General features: G+C 39.0%; 1 protein-coding gene across 16 annotated transcripts in view; it reads left to right on the top strand.

Moving 5' to 3' along the window:
* ALPK1 (alpha kinase 1) overlaps window positions 1-17742 on the top strand; it is a 158556-nt gene that overhangs the window by 3685 nt on the left and 137129 nt on the right. For 9 of the 16 annotated variants that reach the window (XM_055274849.2, XM_063637988.1, XM_055274848.2 and 6 more), the window contains exon 1: window positions 7738-7855. The exons of 3 other annotated variants lie outside the window; for them this stretch is intronic. Coding sequence is in view for 2 of the 13 variants with exons in the window: in XM_055274847.2 (XP_055130822.1) it covers window positions 7847-7855 (9 nt within the window). In the remaining 11 variants the exon portion in view is untranslated. Of the gene's footprint in view, window positions 1-7658; window positions 7856-17742 lie in introns of those variants that run through there. 4 more of the 16 variants (XM_055274847.2, XM_055274852.2, XM_055274855.2 and 1 more) reach the window with 4 other exon arrangements.

The following is a 17742-nucleotide window of genomic DNA, read 5'->3' as shown; positions in this document are numbered from 1 at the left end:
TGGTGGATGCTCTCTGCTAACATGTGAAAACATTTAGAATCACCTGAGATAGCTGACCTAAATCGTTTTCCACTAGTTCCTAAATGAGGGACAGGCGGCAGCCCAAATCTCTTCCTCTTCCCTGTTCTTGAAGTCAAGTGACCCCAATTAAAATTAACAACTTAAAGCCGAGCCCGGTGGCTCACGCCTGTAATCCCAGCATTTTGGGAGGCCAAGGCAGGCAGATCACTTGAGGCCAGGAGTTTGAGACCAGCCTGGCCAAACTGGTGAAACTCTGTCTCTACTAAAAATGCAAAAATTAGCCATAAGTGGTGGCATGCACCTGTAATCCCAGCTACTCAGAAAGCTGAGACATGAGAATCGCTTGAACATGGGAGGTGGAGGTTGCAGTGAGCAGAGATCATGCCACTGCACTCCAGCCTGGGCAACAGAACAAGACTCTATCTCAAAAAAAAAAAACAAAAATAGAATAAATAAAATGAGCAATTTAAATCTATGTGTGAAGGATGCACTACTAAAGAAAACACAGAGTGCAGAACAAAAATGCTAGTATTTGTGGAAAAACATAAATATGTGAACTATCCAAGGAGATACAGTGGATAATGTTGGTTAATTCTGAGGAGAACATGGCTGACAGAGAACACAAGGCTGGAGTCAGGCAGAGAGTTCTCATTGTGTCCTTTTTCCAATAGTTTGGCTTTTTGTAATTATCTTCATGTGTTACAGTTACACACACATACAGCTTTTTAAAGAAGAGTCAAGTAAGAGAAATCCAAGAGACAGGTCTCAATGCTTTAAAGCCTCAATATTTTTCATATGATGGAGGTTTACAACAAAATTCAGGCTCTCAAGAAAACAGTCAGATGGTGAGGAGAAAAGTGGATCCCCTAAAGACATGGCCCCTCAAGGGTGCAGGGAGAGGAATGAGTCAGCCTGTTTGGGCCGTCATTTCTGTGCCACCCTGGAGGCAGTTGTGGGAAAGGTGCTGTGGGAGGCAGAATTCTAAAATGGCTCACTAGGTCTTCACCCCCTAGTATGCACAGTCTGTATAATCTCCTCTTGAAAAGGGGCAGAACCTATAAATATGTTGTAATATCACTATCGTGATTAGGTTTATAATCAGTTATCTTTCTTTGAGTTAACAAAATAGGAGATGATCCAGCTGGGCTGGGCCTAATCATGTGAGTTTTTGTTTTTGTTTTTGTTTTCTTTTTTTGAGACAGGGTCTCATTCTGTCGTCCAGGCTGGAGTGCAGTGGTGCGATCTCTGTTCACTGCAACCGCCACCTCCTGGGTTCAAGCGATTCTCCCACCTCAGCTGAAACTACAGGAGCATACTACCATGCCCGGCTAATTTATTTTTTGGTAAAGATGGGGTTTCACCATGTTGGCCAGGCTGGTCTTGAACTCCTGATCTCAGGGGAGCCTCCTGCCTTGGTGTCCCAAAGTACTGGGATTACAGGCATGAGCCACCGCACCTGGCCTAATCAGGTGAGTTATTAAAGGTAAAAGGACTTCACCCTTCATGAAGTCAAAGACACATGCTCCTGCTGGCCTGGAAGGAGCAAATATCCATGCAGGAGCTGCCTATGAAGGCCACATGGCAAGGAAATTCCAGTGGCATCTAGGAGCTGAGAGTGGCCCAGTCAATAGCTAGCAAGAAAATGGGGGCCTCAGTGCTGCAACTGCAATTCTGCCAAAAACCTGAATAAACCTCGAAGGACCCCAAGCCTCAGATAAGAAGTGCAGTGCTCTCAGCTCTAAGTGTGCCCAGACTTCTGACTGACAGAAACCTTGAAATAATAAATGAGTGCTGTTTGGTTTTTTGTATATCATAGAACCTTTATTTTTCCTCTAAGTTATTAAAAAACTTACATAACATCCATGCTGTAGTTATGACACCATTTATAGATCTGTAAAATGCATCTTCATTTATATATATTTTACAGATAGTTTAATAAGTGCTGCTTTAAGCTGCTAACTTTGTAGCAACCTGTTATGCAGCAATTTAAAAAGCTAACACAGTTGCTTTTGTTAGAGGGTCCCAGTCAATTATGAGAGTCCTCAACTTATTCTGGCGTAAAGCCCCCAGTCACTCATTATGAGGGCTTGAGGCCATGTAGGCAAGCATGGGAGGAACTGATATGGGGGAGTACATTATTCCTACCTGTCGTATACTCCCCTCAAATCGAGTAACTTGATTTTTTCCTTGTTGAATCTAAACTTTCTCAAATAGTACTCGTCAGTGTAATTTTTAGTAAAAATCAACAAACAAAAAAACCTCTCCCCTTCTTTAATGTTACATTTAAGTATTTATATTTTTATACTTCAAGTGTTAGTACTTTTCCCTTAACTTTTATTTCATTTTTTGAAACAGAGTCTCTGTTGCTCAGGCTGGAGTGCAGTGGCACAATCATGGCTCACCGCAGCCTCAGCCACCTCGGCTCCTCCCACCTCAGCCTCCTAAGTAGCTGAGACTACACCTGCCTGGCTAATTTTTGTATTTTTTGTAGAGATGGGGTTTTGCCACGTTGCCCAGGCTGTTCTCAAACTCCTGGACTCAAGGGATCCACCAGCCTCGGCCTCCCAAAGTGCTAGGATTGCAGGTGTGAACCACCATGCTATGAATTACTAGCTTCCCAACAAGGAACAACATTTTAAACCACTAATGAGGGATCATAAGGTATACATTTTTAACACAATGATTTTATTTCCTCATAAAGTAAAATAGCAAAATTTGGCTCAGACAAGTGCCATATCTGGACTAAGTTCTTTTCTCATCCATCTCTCTGATTCTCTCTTTGTGTTTATCCTCATTGTGCTGTCAACTAGGTATGTAAATCTGAAAAGAAAGTTCCAGAATGGCACTCTAGTTCCTATCCCCATAGAATGTCACTATTCTCTGATATCTGGGGCCTTCAAGTTTATTACATATTAAAATGGTTAAGGTGACCTTGAATTCATCTCCCTACAATGCTGAAGCACCCTCGGAAGGATTAGCCCCTTCTCAAAGTATATACCACCTGTATATTTTACTTAATCTAGGCTTCAACTGGAAGATTCTCATCTGACTCTACTTATTCATCTTACTAGGTTTGTTTGTTTGTTGTTTGTTTTTGAGATGGAGTTTCACTCTTGTTGCCCAGGCTGGAGTGCAGTGGTGTGATCTCGGCTCACTGCAATCTCCATCTCCTGGGTTCAAGTGATTCTCCTGCCTCAGCCTCCTGAGTAGCTGGGACTACAGGTACCCACCACCACCCCTGGCTAATTTTGTATTTTTAGTAGAGACAGGGTTTCACCATGTTGGTCAGGCTGTTCTCGAACTCCTGACCTCAAGTGATCCACCCGCCTCAGCCTCCCAAAGTGCTAGGATTACAGGCATGAGTCACCGCGCCCGGCCTAGGATTTTTAAAATATTCCATCATCTGCTTTCTGCCACTGCTTTACTGATTTGTTCTTGTTATATCTATCCTTGACCTACTTGCCAAGCCAAAGGACACTTTTCTGTCCTCATCCTACTTCACTTCTCTACATCATTTATTCTTGTTGACCAATTTCACTTCATTGACACTGTCACTTCCATCTACTTGGCTTTTAAGCAGGCTTTCCTGAGTGTGTGACCTGTGCAATCCATAGGGCCCTGCACTCAGAGTCCCATGCTTGTATCGGCTATCACCAACCTGAAATGCTTAATATTTTTGAATAAGAGGCCCTGCAGATTCTCTTGCCAGTCCTGTTTTTAGGATATACTTTGTTTTGGTTTTTCTACTACTCTTCTAGGTGTTCTTTACCCATCTCCTCTATGGATCTCTCTTTTTCTGCATGAATGCCAGTATTACCAACTTTCATCTCTGTGGCCTTCTTTCTATCCTGTACATTCCCCTTTGGTAATATCTAACTACAATTATAGTGTTTTGACTGCCTCTAAGTCATTTATCCATATTTCTGTGTCTCTCAGCTAGGCCTGTGATTCTATTTCCTAAGTATTTCTTTCCCTTCCTTTTTATTCCATTGTTACTGTCATTAATTAAGCCCAGTCATCACTTCTCTCTAGAATACTGCAGTACTCTTCTAACTCATTTTCCTAATTCCAGTCTTGCCTCCTAATCCACCCACCACCGGGATCCCTCCCTTGCATAAATCTTGCTCCATACTCTAACCTTCCCACAACAGTAAGTATTCTTTCTAAAACAGTTTTATGATTTTACATTCTTTGAAATTTTCTGTTTTCTGTTTTTTTTTTTTTCTTGAGATGGAGTCTTGCTCTGTTGCCCAGGCTGGAGTGCAGTGGCTCAATCTTGCCTCACTGCAACCTCTACCTCCCGGGTTCAGGAAATTCTCTGCCTCAGCCTCCCGAGTAGCTGTGACTAAGGCATCTGCCACCAAGCCCAGCTAATTTTTGTATTTTTAGTAGAGACAGGGTTTCACCATCTTGGCCAGGCTGGTCTTGAACTCCTGACCTCGTGATCCGCCCGCCTCGGCCTTTCAGAGTGCTGGGATTACAGGCGTGAGCCACCGCGCCTGGCCCAAATTTTCTATGTTTTCAATATAAATATCCAAACTCCTTAAAATGAAACACAAAGACCTCCTATTATGAGCCAACTCTTGCCAATTTTTTCCAACTAATTTCTGGCCACATCACTACTAATCCATCAATCACTGTGATTGCCTTAAGTGCATTGCTTGTGTGCACAGTCTGAATCTGTAGCACCAATGTAGCACTTGACACAAAAGATTCTCTAAACATGTTATTGAGATGAACAAATGATATCAGCTTGTATCAGCATTTTATATTCTATATTCAAGACGATAAAACCTAGAAAATCAAAATGAATATGATGCTGCAGCCAGTTTTCCTGTGTGTCGTAATGTATTCCTTATATAGGTGTACATCTCAATCACTTAAAATAGTTGAAATTTGTGTAATGAAACTTCCATCTTTGAAATCTTACTAAAACTCACCAGTGGATTATAAATGAGACATTTTGTCTTTGTGTTTTACATGACTCTAAGGATCTTACCAGGAATCCCTGTTGAAGACAATCTTGACTGTTGTCCAAACTGTAAGGAAGATAATATCTCGTATGAGATCCCTCCTCTTCTATCAGTGCCATTGCCTCTCTCTCCATACTCAAGTGTACAGTGCCCTTTTTTAGGCTCTGAAATGTACAGCCCTTCATCCTAAACACTGTATTTCCAACATTTTTAGTCGCCTACCCCCAAATAGAATTTTGCAAAGACAATAATTCCTTCACATAAAGTCAATATTCATCTTTCATTATAACTTTAGATACAAAGGGTCTAAATCTGATATTGAATAAACATAACTCATACATTACTCTTTTAAATGTATCCAACACAAATTTTATATCCTAGTGATTTGATGTTCCCCATCATCCATTTAAAAACGCATGAACAGGCTGGGTGCAGTGGCTCACTCCCATAGTCCCAACACTTTGGGAGGCTGAGATGGGTAGATCACTTGAGCCCAGGAGTTCGAGACCAGTCTGGGCAACACGGATAAACACTGTCTTTACAAAAAACAAACAAAAAACAAAAACAAAAATTAGCCAGGTGTGATGGTGTACACCTGTGGTCCCAGCTACTTGGGAGGCTGAAGCAGGAGGATCACTTGAGACCAGGAGGTCAAGGCTGCAGTGAGCTGTGATTGTGCCACTGCATTCTAGCCCGAGTGACAGCCCTATCTCAAAAAAGTTTAAAATTAAAAAAATTTAAAAATAAAGACACATGTACAATATCTTTTTTAACAATTAGAAATTTTATATCATTCCTGTATTTCCTTAAGCTTCTATTTCATTTCACTTCATCCATAGAAGTTTATCCTAGTATAAAATAGTTTCTATACTTGAAAGTTTTTGTCATATTTCTTTACAGTAAAAATATGTAGGCCAGGTGCAGTGGCTCAAGCCTCTAATCCCAGCACTTTGGGAAGCGAAGGCAGGCAGATCACCAGAGGTCAGGAGTTCGAGAGCAGCCTGGCCAATATGGTGAAACCCTGTCTCTACTAAAATACAAAAATTAGCTGGGTGTGGTGGCGGGTGCCTGTAGTCCCAGTTACTTGGGAAGCTGAGGCAGGAGAATCGCTTGAACCCAGGAGGCGGAGGTTGCAGTGAACGGAGATCACACCACTGCACTCCAGCCTGGGCATCATGTCTCTCAAAAAAACTATATGTTTAAATTAAACCTTTCTGGCCAGGTGTGGTGGCTCACGCCTGTAATCCCAGCACTTTGGGAGGCCGAGGTAGACAGATCAGCTGAGGTCAGGAGTTCGAGACCAGCCTGGCCAACATGGTGAAGCCCCACCTCTACTAAAAATACAAAAAATTAGCTGGGCGTGCTGGCAGGCACCTGTAATCCCAGCTACTCGGAAGGCTGAGGCAGGAGAATCGTTTGAACCCAGGAGGCAGAGGCTGCAGTGAGCCGAGATTGTGCCACTGCACTCCAGCCTGGGCAACAAGAGCGAACTCCGTCTCAAAAAAAAAAAAAAAGAAAAGAAAAAAGAAATTAAACATTTCTATTTTTTGTGAGCATAGACTCTAAGTATTAAACTTTCTTAAAGATTGAATTTTACAAGTATTGATTCATAATTGATGAAAAAGACAAAAATGATATGTTTTGATGAATATTAAGTGATAAAATTTATTCAAAAGTCACTTCTCAATAAGATTTCTGGAGTTTTAAAAAATTAATTCACAGATGAATGTCACTTATAGTTGGAATAAAACAACATTCCACAAAAATATACACATAGAAGAGGAGAGGAACTGTGTTTACATAAATAAATAGAGATAGAATTTTGTTATAGCAATGCCATTTGGTTATTTAAACTTCTAAGGTCATATATTAAACATTACATAGCGATCTATCCCAGAAAAAAAAAAAAATGTGTTTTAAGTGATCTAGCAACTGACTATTCAATTATTTCCTCCTATCTTGTTGTAAACAATTGACTTGCCAAAGCATTTATGACCCAGCTTTTGGAGTCCTTCTCTCTCTCAGTTTCTAGGAAGTATACCAAAGGCTTTACCAAAATTTATCAAATTACTATTAATAAAACCTATTATTCCTTCACTCTAGAGGAAACTTCTTTAACCCAGCAGCTCAAAAAGGATTGAGAAAATTAAAATATTGTTCATGTCAATAACTTTTCCAGTAAAATATATTTTGACATTTAGAAATCTTATGTACTTTTTTTTTTGTCAAAATTTTGAGTTGCAGTTTTCAGTTTTTCCATTGAAGGACAATGTCCACTGTGTAACTCAATAAGACACTTTTCACTGTCAAACTAGTCAGCCTAATCAGATATTCTATCCAAAAAGTCCTAACTTTATTTTCCAATTCAAATAAACCTAGCAATATATGTGTCTCTGTGATAACAAGCTCACTTCTAAGACAGAGCACAGAATGAAGCCTTAATGTGCATCTGTCTTTTGCTAACAGATTTCAACAATGTCACATTCATTGTTTCTTACTGACATTCTCTCTTCTTGGCTCTAAGAGGACTCTCCATTCTTAGTCTAAATAATAAGTTTTTCTTATACTTTCATCAGGAGAAGGAACTTTTCTGTAGCAATACAGCTCCCAGAATACCTTTCACCGAAGCAATTCCTAAAGGGGTGTGTCTTATGGTGCAAGATTGCTGAAAGTCCCGGAATTGAATTACACAACCATATTCTGAGACAGTCACAGGATTGGTTTTTTTTTTTTTAATTCCTACTTCCTGAAACTGAAGCCGTTTATGAGAAACAGTGTATTTCAGAGAGGCTGTACCAGAATTAACTCTGCTCAGAGTTAGATTTGCTGGTCTTAAAGTACTTTTCCTCTTCATGATAAAAGTGAGTATCATCCTTTAAATGACAAAACGCAGTAGATGGCATAATATATGAGGAAGTATTTTTCTTAAGTGTTGACTCAGTTTCCATCTGGTGATCTTCTCTATATTTAAATAACTTCGGAGCTCTAAGAACCTTTGCACTTCTATAATAGAAACTTTCCAGAAAGGGAAGGGTGAGTTGGTGGGGTGAAGGGGGTGGAGTGGGGAAGGGGAGGGAGAGAAGGGAAGAGTTACCTACAATAGTAAACTGTAGTCATTATGAAGGGGAGAAAGCAAACCACTTTTTCATAAGATTTTAATAACAAGGTTCTTAAGTCACTGAGCTTCTGGTCTTACTTGTCACTTAATTGAGATGTTTAATTAAAGGATTGTTAGGATTATTTATTTGAAAAAAAAAAACTCTGACTTTTGCCTGGAATACATAGGTAATAATAGAAACTACCACTTTTATGACAGCATCTGTAATTTTGCTAGGAAACAGGTAGATAAGGCAGGAGACTTACTCATCTCATATGGGAAGAATTGACGGGAATTCTGAGTGCGTGGAAGCATTGTTTAGAGACAAAGCATCTAGAAAAATTAAATTCCTTTGCATGTCTATTTAAAAGAGTCCTTTCATTAAGAAATTCTAGTGTTTGAAATTAGTACTTTAGAGTACTTTGGAAAGCCACAAATTAAAACCTTTAAGATGGTTTGGGATTTGAGGATGTGTGAGGGTACAAACAGAGGCAGGATCAGGAAGGAGAGGACTTTATGCCACAATATAATGGCATCTCTGTTTGCAATATATACTTCTCTCTCTCTCTCTCTCTCTCTGTCTCTCTCTCTCTCTCCCTTTTACTTTCTTTTTACTTTGTGCCACTAATTCTCTTATAAGAAACAATATCCATTTAATTTGGGGTATAATTTTTGCACTTGGGATACACTCTAGACTCTAGAACCAATGTCAAGTCCAGTCCTTGTCTGCTGACCGAAATAATTTACTTCTCTCTTCCCACCTCCTTCCCACCCCATCAACCTCAAGCCTCAAGAGAAACAAAATACTTAAAATTATTTTAGAAATAACTCATTCCCCATATCAAAGATCTTTTAAATCTGAGATAAATCTCTCAAATTCTTCCCCCAAGAAGACACCAAAATTGTATAGCATCTCTATCTGCATGAGTAGGAAGCCAATAATTACTTTAAACTTTTCAAAATCTATTTTAAGCTGTAAAGAAAAGGCATGTGTAAATTATGATGGATATTAGCATTATCATATAAAATAATACGGTGATGAGCTTGGCTGATGTGTTAAGCTGTAACAATACCTCCCAGCAAATGCCATGTGATCTAGGTTTGGATTTAGAGCCTGAAGTTTTCCTTAAGAATAAGTTTGTGCATTTCAAGATATTTCTGAAATTCCATTGGTCCTCCTATTCCAAACAATTTTACTGATCCCTTTCCCATGAACACAAGGCATGAATTGCTTTTATTGTTCTCTAATCTATTGCAGAGAATGATGGCTTTTTGGCATAAGCTGTTCATTGTAAATTATTTTCTTTCTTGAAATTTTGAATATCTATGGATTGAAGAACTCTTAAAGGAATCAGCATTTAAACTTTTGGTGAAAATACATTCCATATTTTTGTTTTTTGTATTTTGTATTGTATTTGTTGCCTCTCTATATGGGGGAGTCTTTATTTCTTGTTATTGATGGTGACAACTATTTTTGCAGAATGTTGTAATATGCTTTATTTATAGAGAACTGTGGGGTAGACAAACTTAAAAGAAAGAATATTATCTGGTGCTATCATTCTTCTATGTCTGAAGAAAAGAAGAGATGATTATAACTTAAATATCAGATACATATAAATACAACTTTTCCTAAGTATGGTATACATACTACTGATTTTAGGCAGTACATGTCTAAACTTTAAAATTTTGAGTTATTTGCTAGCTTAATATAAATTAACATAATTTGCTTATAAAACCTAGAATTTCATGAATACTATTGTTTAGGAAAGTGTTAAGTAAGAAGTTGAGCTAATTTACTATTGATTTTAAGGAAATGATTAAATAAATAATATTACAGGTAATCTGCAGATTTGGCAAAAATTTTGATGATGGCATGCAAATGGCTAAAGTTTCAGACATGCTACACTAATGCATTTGAGAAGTGGATATTTTCTTAGCCAGTGCAGTATCTTTGAACTTTACTGGGCCTTGGTTACAGTGCTCAGTTGATAATGCAATCTGTTCAATTTCCTAAGTATAGATATACAAAGTATTTGACAGAGAAATATTTTATCAAACTTTTATCACACCTGTAGTCTAATAAACTATTATATTTCCTCGTGAATTATCATATAATTGAAGGGATGCAGAAGATAGCCAATATTTTTTCAAATAAGAGTGATAGAAAGGGTGAAATGTCTCAGCGTGAATACTACAGGTTCATTCTGCTTGTTTCACTGAACTTCTGAACTCAGGGGCGGGGGGGGGACTTTAAACATTATCTAGATCAAGGGCTATTAATGGATCATAGTATGTGCCAATGGCTATATGCGATAATTCCATTTCTGGGAATCCATCCTAAGGGGGAAATAATTCTAGATAAGGGAAAAATTCGCAAACATGTTCATCATAAAGTCATAATAACAAATAATTGCAAGCATTCTCATGAAAGGGGGAGGTTAAGCAAACAATGCTGTACCCATAAAACATGATAGGATAAAAAATAGTACCAGCACAGAAAATACTAAGTGAAAAACAGACTCAGGATTGAATAACTTGTATGCATACAACTATTTACATAAAATGGTATAGATATAAATTCAGAAATATTCTAAAAGTGATTGTTGTCTTACAGTGATAGATTGTTTCTTTCCCACCCTTCTCTCTATTTCTTTCTACATAACATGATATTCTTACAAAAAATTTTTAAATTATTATATAATATACTCATCATTTTTTGAGAAAGCAAATATAGTTTATTAAATAGAACTATATTTCTATTAATATATAGTAAATAAAACTATGCAGCTTTGGAAGATAAAAGTTTTTCCTTCTTTTTATTGGCATACAAATAACCAGCTATGTGAAAGAAGAGAGGATGGAGTCTCAGTGCTAGGAACAAACAGGTGCAGCAGAGTCAGTGAACAGAGAAGGAAATACCAATTGAAACACTTACTATTGGTTCATTTTTCTTGTGTTGATTGCTTCTCTGTCAACTGTAGCTTTTACTTCAGTCTGATAATTCTTTTGGCTTAAAGATAAAAAAAAAAAAGGCAGGGAAGGGAGAATGGAAACTTGGCCTGACCTGTGTGCAAATAACCTCTTAACTCATTTCTTGTTCTTATGGATTTCCATGTTTTGGATTTCGTAATTTATATCTGCACATATTGTACTTATATTCGATTTTGTCATGTCTTTGTATATATTCCCACTGCACCTCAAAGTGCATTGTGTCATTGGCTCACCCAGCACTGCTTTGACCTTAAGCCCAGCACATCTGGTTACTGTGGTTCATTCTCCTCAGTGCATAATATGCACCCAAAATATCTGCAGAATTGCCAGCAAAAGCCTTGTCCATTCATAATTACCTTTTTTCCTACAAAAAAAAATTAGAACCTCATGATATGTCCTTTTAGTTGGCATTTCTTCACAATAACTTCAGCTCTAATTAAAGTTTGGACACTGCTGGTCAGCCCGTCATTATTTTCCGAGATAACTATATCATTACCGAGAAATTTTCTTCCCTGAGGTCATGCCCCAAATAATTATTGTAAAAGATAATAAACTGTAAGTGGTAACATCTCTTTTGATATATTAATATATTAGGTTTGACATACACTTCTGAAGATTGCAGGTTACTCAATAAGCAACATTTGAAGACCTTTGAGCCCAGATTTTCTGTTACTCTAAACCTACCCTCTTCCTTGGGACATGAGAAAGTTGGTTTAGGCTTCTGAAGGCACAGCTTGCCAGGGCAGCTCAGCAGCTGTTAGAAGCGCCCTTACTGTGTTAATTCTGTGCTATACAGACTCCCGCACCATTATGTAGATAAGGTTAGGCTCTCCTTCTAGCTTTCGACTCTTTCAAGCTCTCTGTGGGGCCTTCTTGGGGCACATCCCTTGAATATATTTTCACTCAGTAAAGTGAACTCTGATCACCTTATTCCCAAGCACATGTTCTCACCAGAATGTTCATCAAGCTCTTGTGATAGAGACTTGTAGGAAGAGAAATCCTCTGGGGCATTTGATACGTGGGATACAGAAGATACCGTATATTCTGTATCAGCAGTCTCACATTTTATTTATTTATTTATTTATTTATTTATTTATTTATTTATTTATTAGACAGGGTCTCACTCTGCTGCCCAGTCTGGAGTGCCATGATGTGATTGTGATCACGCTCATTGCAAGTTCTACGTCCTGGGCTAGGCTCACATTTTAGAGCCTGAGTGAGCTATCGACTATCAGATGCATTTTCACCCCATATCCTCCCATCATCCAATTCCAGTGTCTTTGTGGACAACTGAACCTTCACTCGATGACCTCTCTCTCCAAAACGCTTCTCCTCCCTCACCACTGACTCTCAGATTCACATCCGAGAGATTACAGTCCCTGAGACAGGATCTAGCTCTCAAATTTTATACTTCAGTATCCAACTCCCTAAAAAACAGCCCTCGTTCTTCATCTCTGCTTTCGTTAGCCCATCTGTCAAGACCTGTAGGTGCTGGTCCCTGCCCTCATTTCTCCCAGTCACCATTCCTCTGAGCCATCACTTACCTGTTCCCACAGGCCCCTCAGTCCTTAAGCATAATTACTAAGCACAATTGCAAGTGCTTAATAAAGGATAAAACCTAAAGCCTTCTGGAGAAAACTCCACACAATGAATGCCACTAAAATTCTTGGTCACACTCTCAGCTGGGCCCTTGGTGCTACCTGGAGATCCCTCTACTTGTTGATGGGCAGCTTCCTGGGCCACTCCTCTCAGGGACTCTTCTGAAGGTTTTTCATTCTCCTCAAGCCCCAGTTCTGCCACCTCACTTCTTACTCTCAGCCCAAAAGCAGGTAACTCCATCAACTTCCTTCCTCCCCTTCCCCTGCCCTCTACTTAAAAACCTCACACAACCAGAGCACCTCTGCCTCTTTCCTCTCTGTTTCAGTAAAAAGGGTGTCCTGCTTCCCCAAGACAAGGCAAACCAATCCTTACAACTGGAGTCTGTTCCCTTCCTTTTTCCTCTTTCAGGAGGATGCTGCCTTCTCAGCCCTCTGCTGCGTTAGTAAGCATGCTTAAGTGTGAGTATCCTGAAAAAAGCAAACAAACAAACAAACAAACAAACCCCTTTTCGCGGCTGCATCCCTCTTGGGCTACTTCCCTTTCTCTCCTGTGCCTCTCAGCCACACTCCTCCATAGACAAGCCTCTACTCCTCGGCTCCATTTCTTCACCTTTCACTTCTACCTCCCTGCAATCTGGCATTTGCCCTGAACTTACATTCATGTATCAGATGCTTCCCAGGAGACAAACCCAAAGGCTGCTTTTTAGACTTTATTTTTTCTCTCTCTCTCTCTCTCTAAAATTATGACACTATTATGATACTAACACTTTTTCTCTAAATTCCCTCCTTTGGTTTCCAAATCACCTTGAGTGATCTTCCTGCCACATCTGATCTTCTGGTCTTCCTCCCACATCTCTGGCTGCTCTTACTTCTCTATTCTCTTTCTCTGCCCCATTATACATGTTAGATTCTGTTCTCTACCCTCTTTCTCTCTTACTGTATGTTCACCTTGGATGTACTTAACAGTAATATATTAAAGGCCCTGCTGTTCCTCTCCCTGAGTCTAGACTCCTATCCAAATGCCTACTTACCATTTCTATTCTGCATTCCACAGGCATCTCACATCTAAAATTTTCAAAATTGGACTCATCATTTACTGCCTCCCAGTACTTTTTATATTGCTATATGGCACTAAAATTCACCCCAAATTCAGCCAAGCCAAAAACTTTGAAGTCACCCTAGATGTCTTTTTTATTTAATCAACAATAGCTAATCAATTTTGAAGTCACACTGATTCCATTCTCTAAATATCTTTTGAATCTACCATATCGATCCATTCTCACTTGGTTCAGGCCATCAGCATCCTGCACCATACCGTGATCTCCTCCATCTCTAGTCTGGGTGCAGGGCTGTTTTTGAACAATTTGTATCACATCATGCTGTTCAGAGGCTTCCTTTTCTGAGCACATATCTTTATAGCCTTCTTGATCTCCCAGCTACGTGCTTCTCCAGCCACATCTTTTTTTTTTTTTAATCATACTTCAAGTTCCAGGGTACATGTGCACAACATGCAGGTTTGTTACATATGTATACATGTGCCATGTTGGTGTGCTGCATCCATTAACTCGTCATTTACATTAGGTATATCTCCTAATGCTATCCCTCCCCTGTCCCCTCACCCCAGTACAGGCCCCAGTGTGTGATGTTCCCCTTCCTGTGTCCAAGTGTTCTCATTGTTCAATTCCCACCTATGAGTGAGAACATGCAGTGTTTGGTTCTTTGTCCTTGCAATAGTTTGCTGAGAATGTTGGTTTCCAGCTTCATCCATGTCCCTACAAAGGACATGAACTCATCCTTTTTTATGGCTGCATAGTATTCCATGGTGTACATGTGCCACATTTTCTTAAGCCAGTCTATCATTGATGGACACTTGGGTTGGTTCCAAATCTTTGCTATTGTGAATAGTGCCACAATAAACATACGCATGTATGTGTCTTTATAGCAGCATGATTTATAATCCTTTGGGTATATACCCAGTAATGGGATGGCTGGGTCAATTGGCATTTCTAGTTTTAGATCCTTGAGAAATCGCCACACTATCTTCCACAATGGTTGAAATAGTTTACAGTCCCACCAACAGTGTAAAAGTGTTCCTATTTCTCTACATCCTCTCCAGCATCTGTTATTTCCTGACTTTTTAATGATCGCCATTCTAACTGGTGTGAGATGGTATCTCATTGTGGTTTTGATTTGCATTTCTCTGATGGCCAGTGATGATGAGCATTTTTTCATGTGTCTGTTGGCTGCATAAATGTCTTCTTTTGAGAAGTGTCTGTTCATATCCTTCACCCACTTTTTGATGGGGTTGTTTGTTTTTTTCTTGTAAGTTTGTCTGAGTTCTTTGTAGATTCTGGATATTAGCCCTTTGTCAGATAAGTAGATTACAAAAATTTTCTCCCATTCTGTAGGTTGCCTGTTCACTCTGATGGTAGTTTCTTTTGCTGTGCAGAAGCTCTTTAGTTTAATTAGATCCCATTTGTCAATTTTGGCTTTTGTTCCATTGCTTTTGGTGTTTTAGACATGAAGTCCTTGGCCATGCCTGTGTCCTGAATGGTATTGGTTTTTATCAGGTTTGTCAAAGATCAGATAGTTGTAGATGTGTGGTATTATTTCTGAGGGCTCTGTTCTGTTCCATTGGTCTATATCTCTGTTTTGGTACCAGTACCATGCTGTTTTGGTTACTGTAGCCTTGTAGTATAGTTTGAAGTCAGGTAGCGTGATGCCTCCAGCTTTGTTCTTTTGGCTTAGGATTGTCTTGGCAATGCGGGCCCTTTTTTGGTTCCATATGAACTTTAAAGTAGTTTTTTCCAATTCTGTGAAGAAAGTCATTGGTAGCTTGATGGGGATGGCATTGAATCTATAAATTACCTTGGGCAGTATGGCCATTTTCACGATATTGATTCTTCCTATCCATGAGCATGGAATGTTCTTCCATTTGTTTGTGTCCCCTTCTATTTCATTGAGCAGTGGTTTGTAGTTCTCCTTGAAGAGGTCCTTCACATCCCTTGTAAGTTGGATTCCTAGGTATTTAATTCTCTTTGAAGCAATTGTGAATGGGAGTTCACTCATGATTTGGCTCTCTGTTTGTCTTTTATTGGTGTGGAGGAATGCTTGTGATTTTTGCACATTTATTTTGTATCCTGAGACTTTGCAGAAGTTGCCTATCAGCTGTATATCAGGGGTTTTCTCGATATACAATCATGTCATCTGCAAACAGGGACAGTTTGACTTCCTCTTTTCCTAATTGAATACCCTTTATTTCTTTCTCCTGCCTGATTGCCCTGGCCAGAACTTCCAGCACTATGTTGAATAGGAGTGGTGAGAGAGGGCATCCCTGTCTTGTGCCAGTTTTCAAAGGGAATGCTTCCAGTTTTTGCCCATTCAGTATGATATTGGCTGTGGGTTTGTCATAGATAGCTGTTATTATTTTGTGATACATCCCATCAATACCTAATTTATTGAGTTTTTAGCATGAAGGACTGTTGAATTTTGTCAAAGGCCTTTTCTGCATCTATTGAGATAATCATGTGGTTTTTGTCATTTGTTCTGTTTATGTGATGGATTACGTTTATCAATTTGCATATGTTGAACCAGCCTTGCATCCCAGGGATGAAGCCCGCTTGATCATGGTGGATAAGCTTTTTGATGTGCTGCTGGATTCAGTTTGCCAGTATTTTATTGAGGATTTCTGCATCGATGTTTATCAGGGATATTGGTCTAAAATTCTCTTTTTTGGTTGTGTCTCTGCCAGGCTTTGGTATCAGGATGATGCTGGCCTCATAAAATGAGTTAGGGAGGATTCCCTCTTTTTCTATTGATTGGAATAGTTTCAGGAGGAATGGTACCATCTCCTCTTTGTACCTCTGGCAGAATTTGGCTGTGAATCTGTCTGGTCCTGGACTTTTTTTGGTTGGTAGGCTATTAATTATTGCCTCAATTTCAGGGCCTGTTATTGGTCTATTCAGAGATTCAACTTCTTCCTGGTTTAGTCTTGGGAGGGTGTATGTGTCAAGGAATTTATCCATTTCTTCTAGATTTTCTAGTTTATTTGCATAGAGATGTTTATAGTATTCTCTGATGGTAGTTTGTATTTCTGTGAGATTGGTGGTGATATCCCCTTTATCATTTTTTTTTGCATCTATTTGATTCTTCTCTCTTTTCTTCTTTATTATTCTTGCTAGTGGTCTATCAATTTTGTTGATCTTTTCCAAAAACCAGCTCCTGGATTCATTGATTTTTTGAAGGGTTTTTTGTGTCTCTATCTCCTTTAGTTCTGCTCTGGTCTTAGTTATTTCTTGCCTTCTGCTAGCTTTTGAATATGTTTTCCCTTGCTTCTCTATTTCTTTTAATTGTGATGTTAGGGTGTCAATTTAAGATCTTTACTGCTTTCTCTTGTGGGCATTTAATGCTATAAATTTCCCTCTACACAGTGCTTTAAATGTGCCCCAGAGATTCTGGTATATGTTGTGTCTTTGTTCTCATTTGTTTCAAAGAACATCTTTATATCTGCCTTCATTTCATTATGTACCCAGTAGTCATTCAGGAGCAGGTTGTTCAGTTTCCATGTAGTTGAGTGGTTTTGAGTGAGTTTCTTAATCCTGAGTTCTAGTTTGATTGCACTGTGGTCTGAGAGACAGTTTGTTATAATTTGTGTTCTTTTACATTTGCTGAGGAGTGCTTTACTTCAAACTATGTGGTCAATTTTGGAATAAGTGTGATGTGGTGCTGAGAAGAATGTATATTCTGTTGATTTGGGGTGGAGAGTTCTGTAGATGTCTATTAGGTCTGCTTGGTGCAAAGCTGAGATCAATTCCTGGATATCCTTGTTAACTTTCTGTCTCATTGATCTGTCTAATGTTGACAGTGGGGTGTTAAAGTCTCCCATTATTATTGTGTGGGAGTCTAAGTCTCTTTCTAGGTCTCTAAGGACTTGCTTTGTCAATCTGGGTGCTCCTGTATTAGGTGCATATATATTTAGGATAGTTAGCTCTTCTTGTTGAATTGATCCCTTTACCATTATGTAATGGCCTTCTTTGTCTCTTTTGATCTTTGTTGGTTTAAA

The sequence above is a fragment of the Symphalangus syndactylus genome, chromosome 4 (assembly GCF_028878055.3).
Source record: "Symphalangus syndactylus isolate Jambi chromosome 4, NHGRI_mSymSyn1-v2.1_pri, whole genome shotgun sequence".
Classification (NCBI taxonomy): domain Eukaryota; kingdom Metazoa; phylum Chordata; class Mammalia; order Primates; family Hylobatidae; genus Symphalangus; species Symphalangus syndactylus.
The sequence above is the reverse complement of the archived record's forward strand: the minus strand, read 5'-3'. Positions and strand labels throughout refer to the sequence as shown.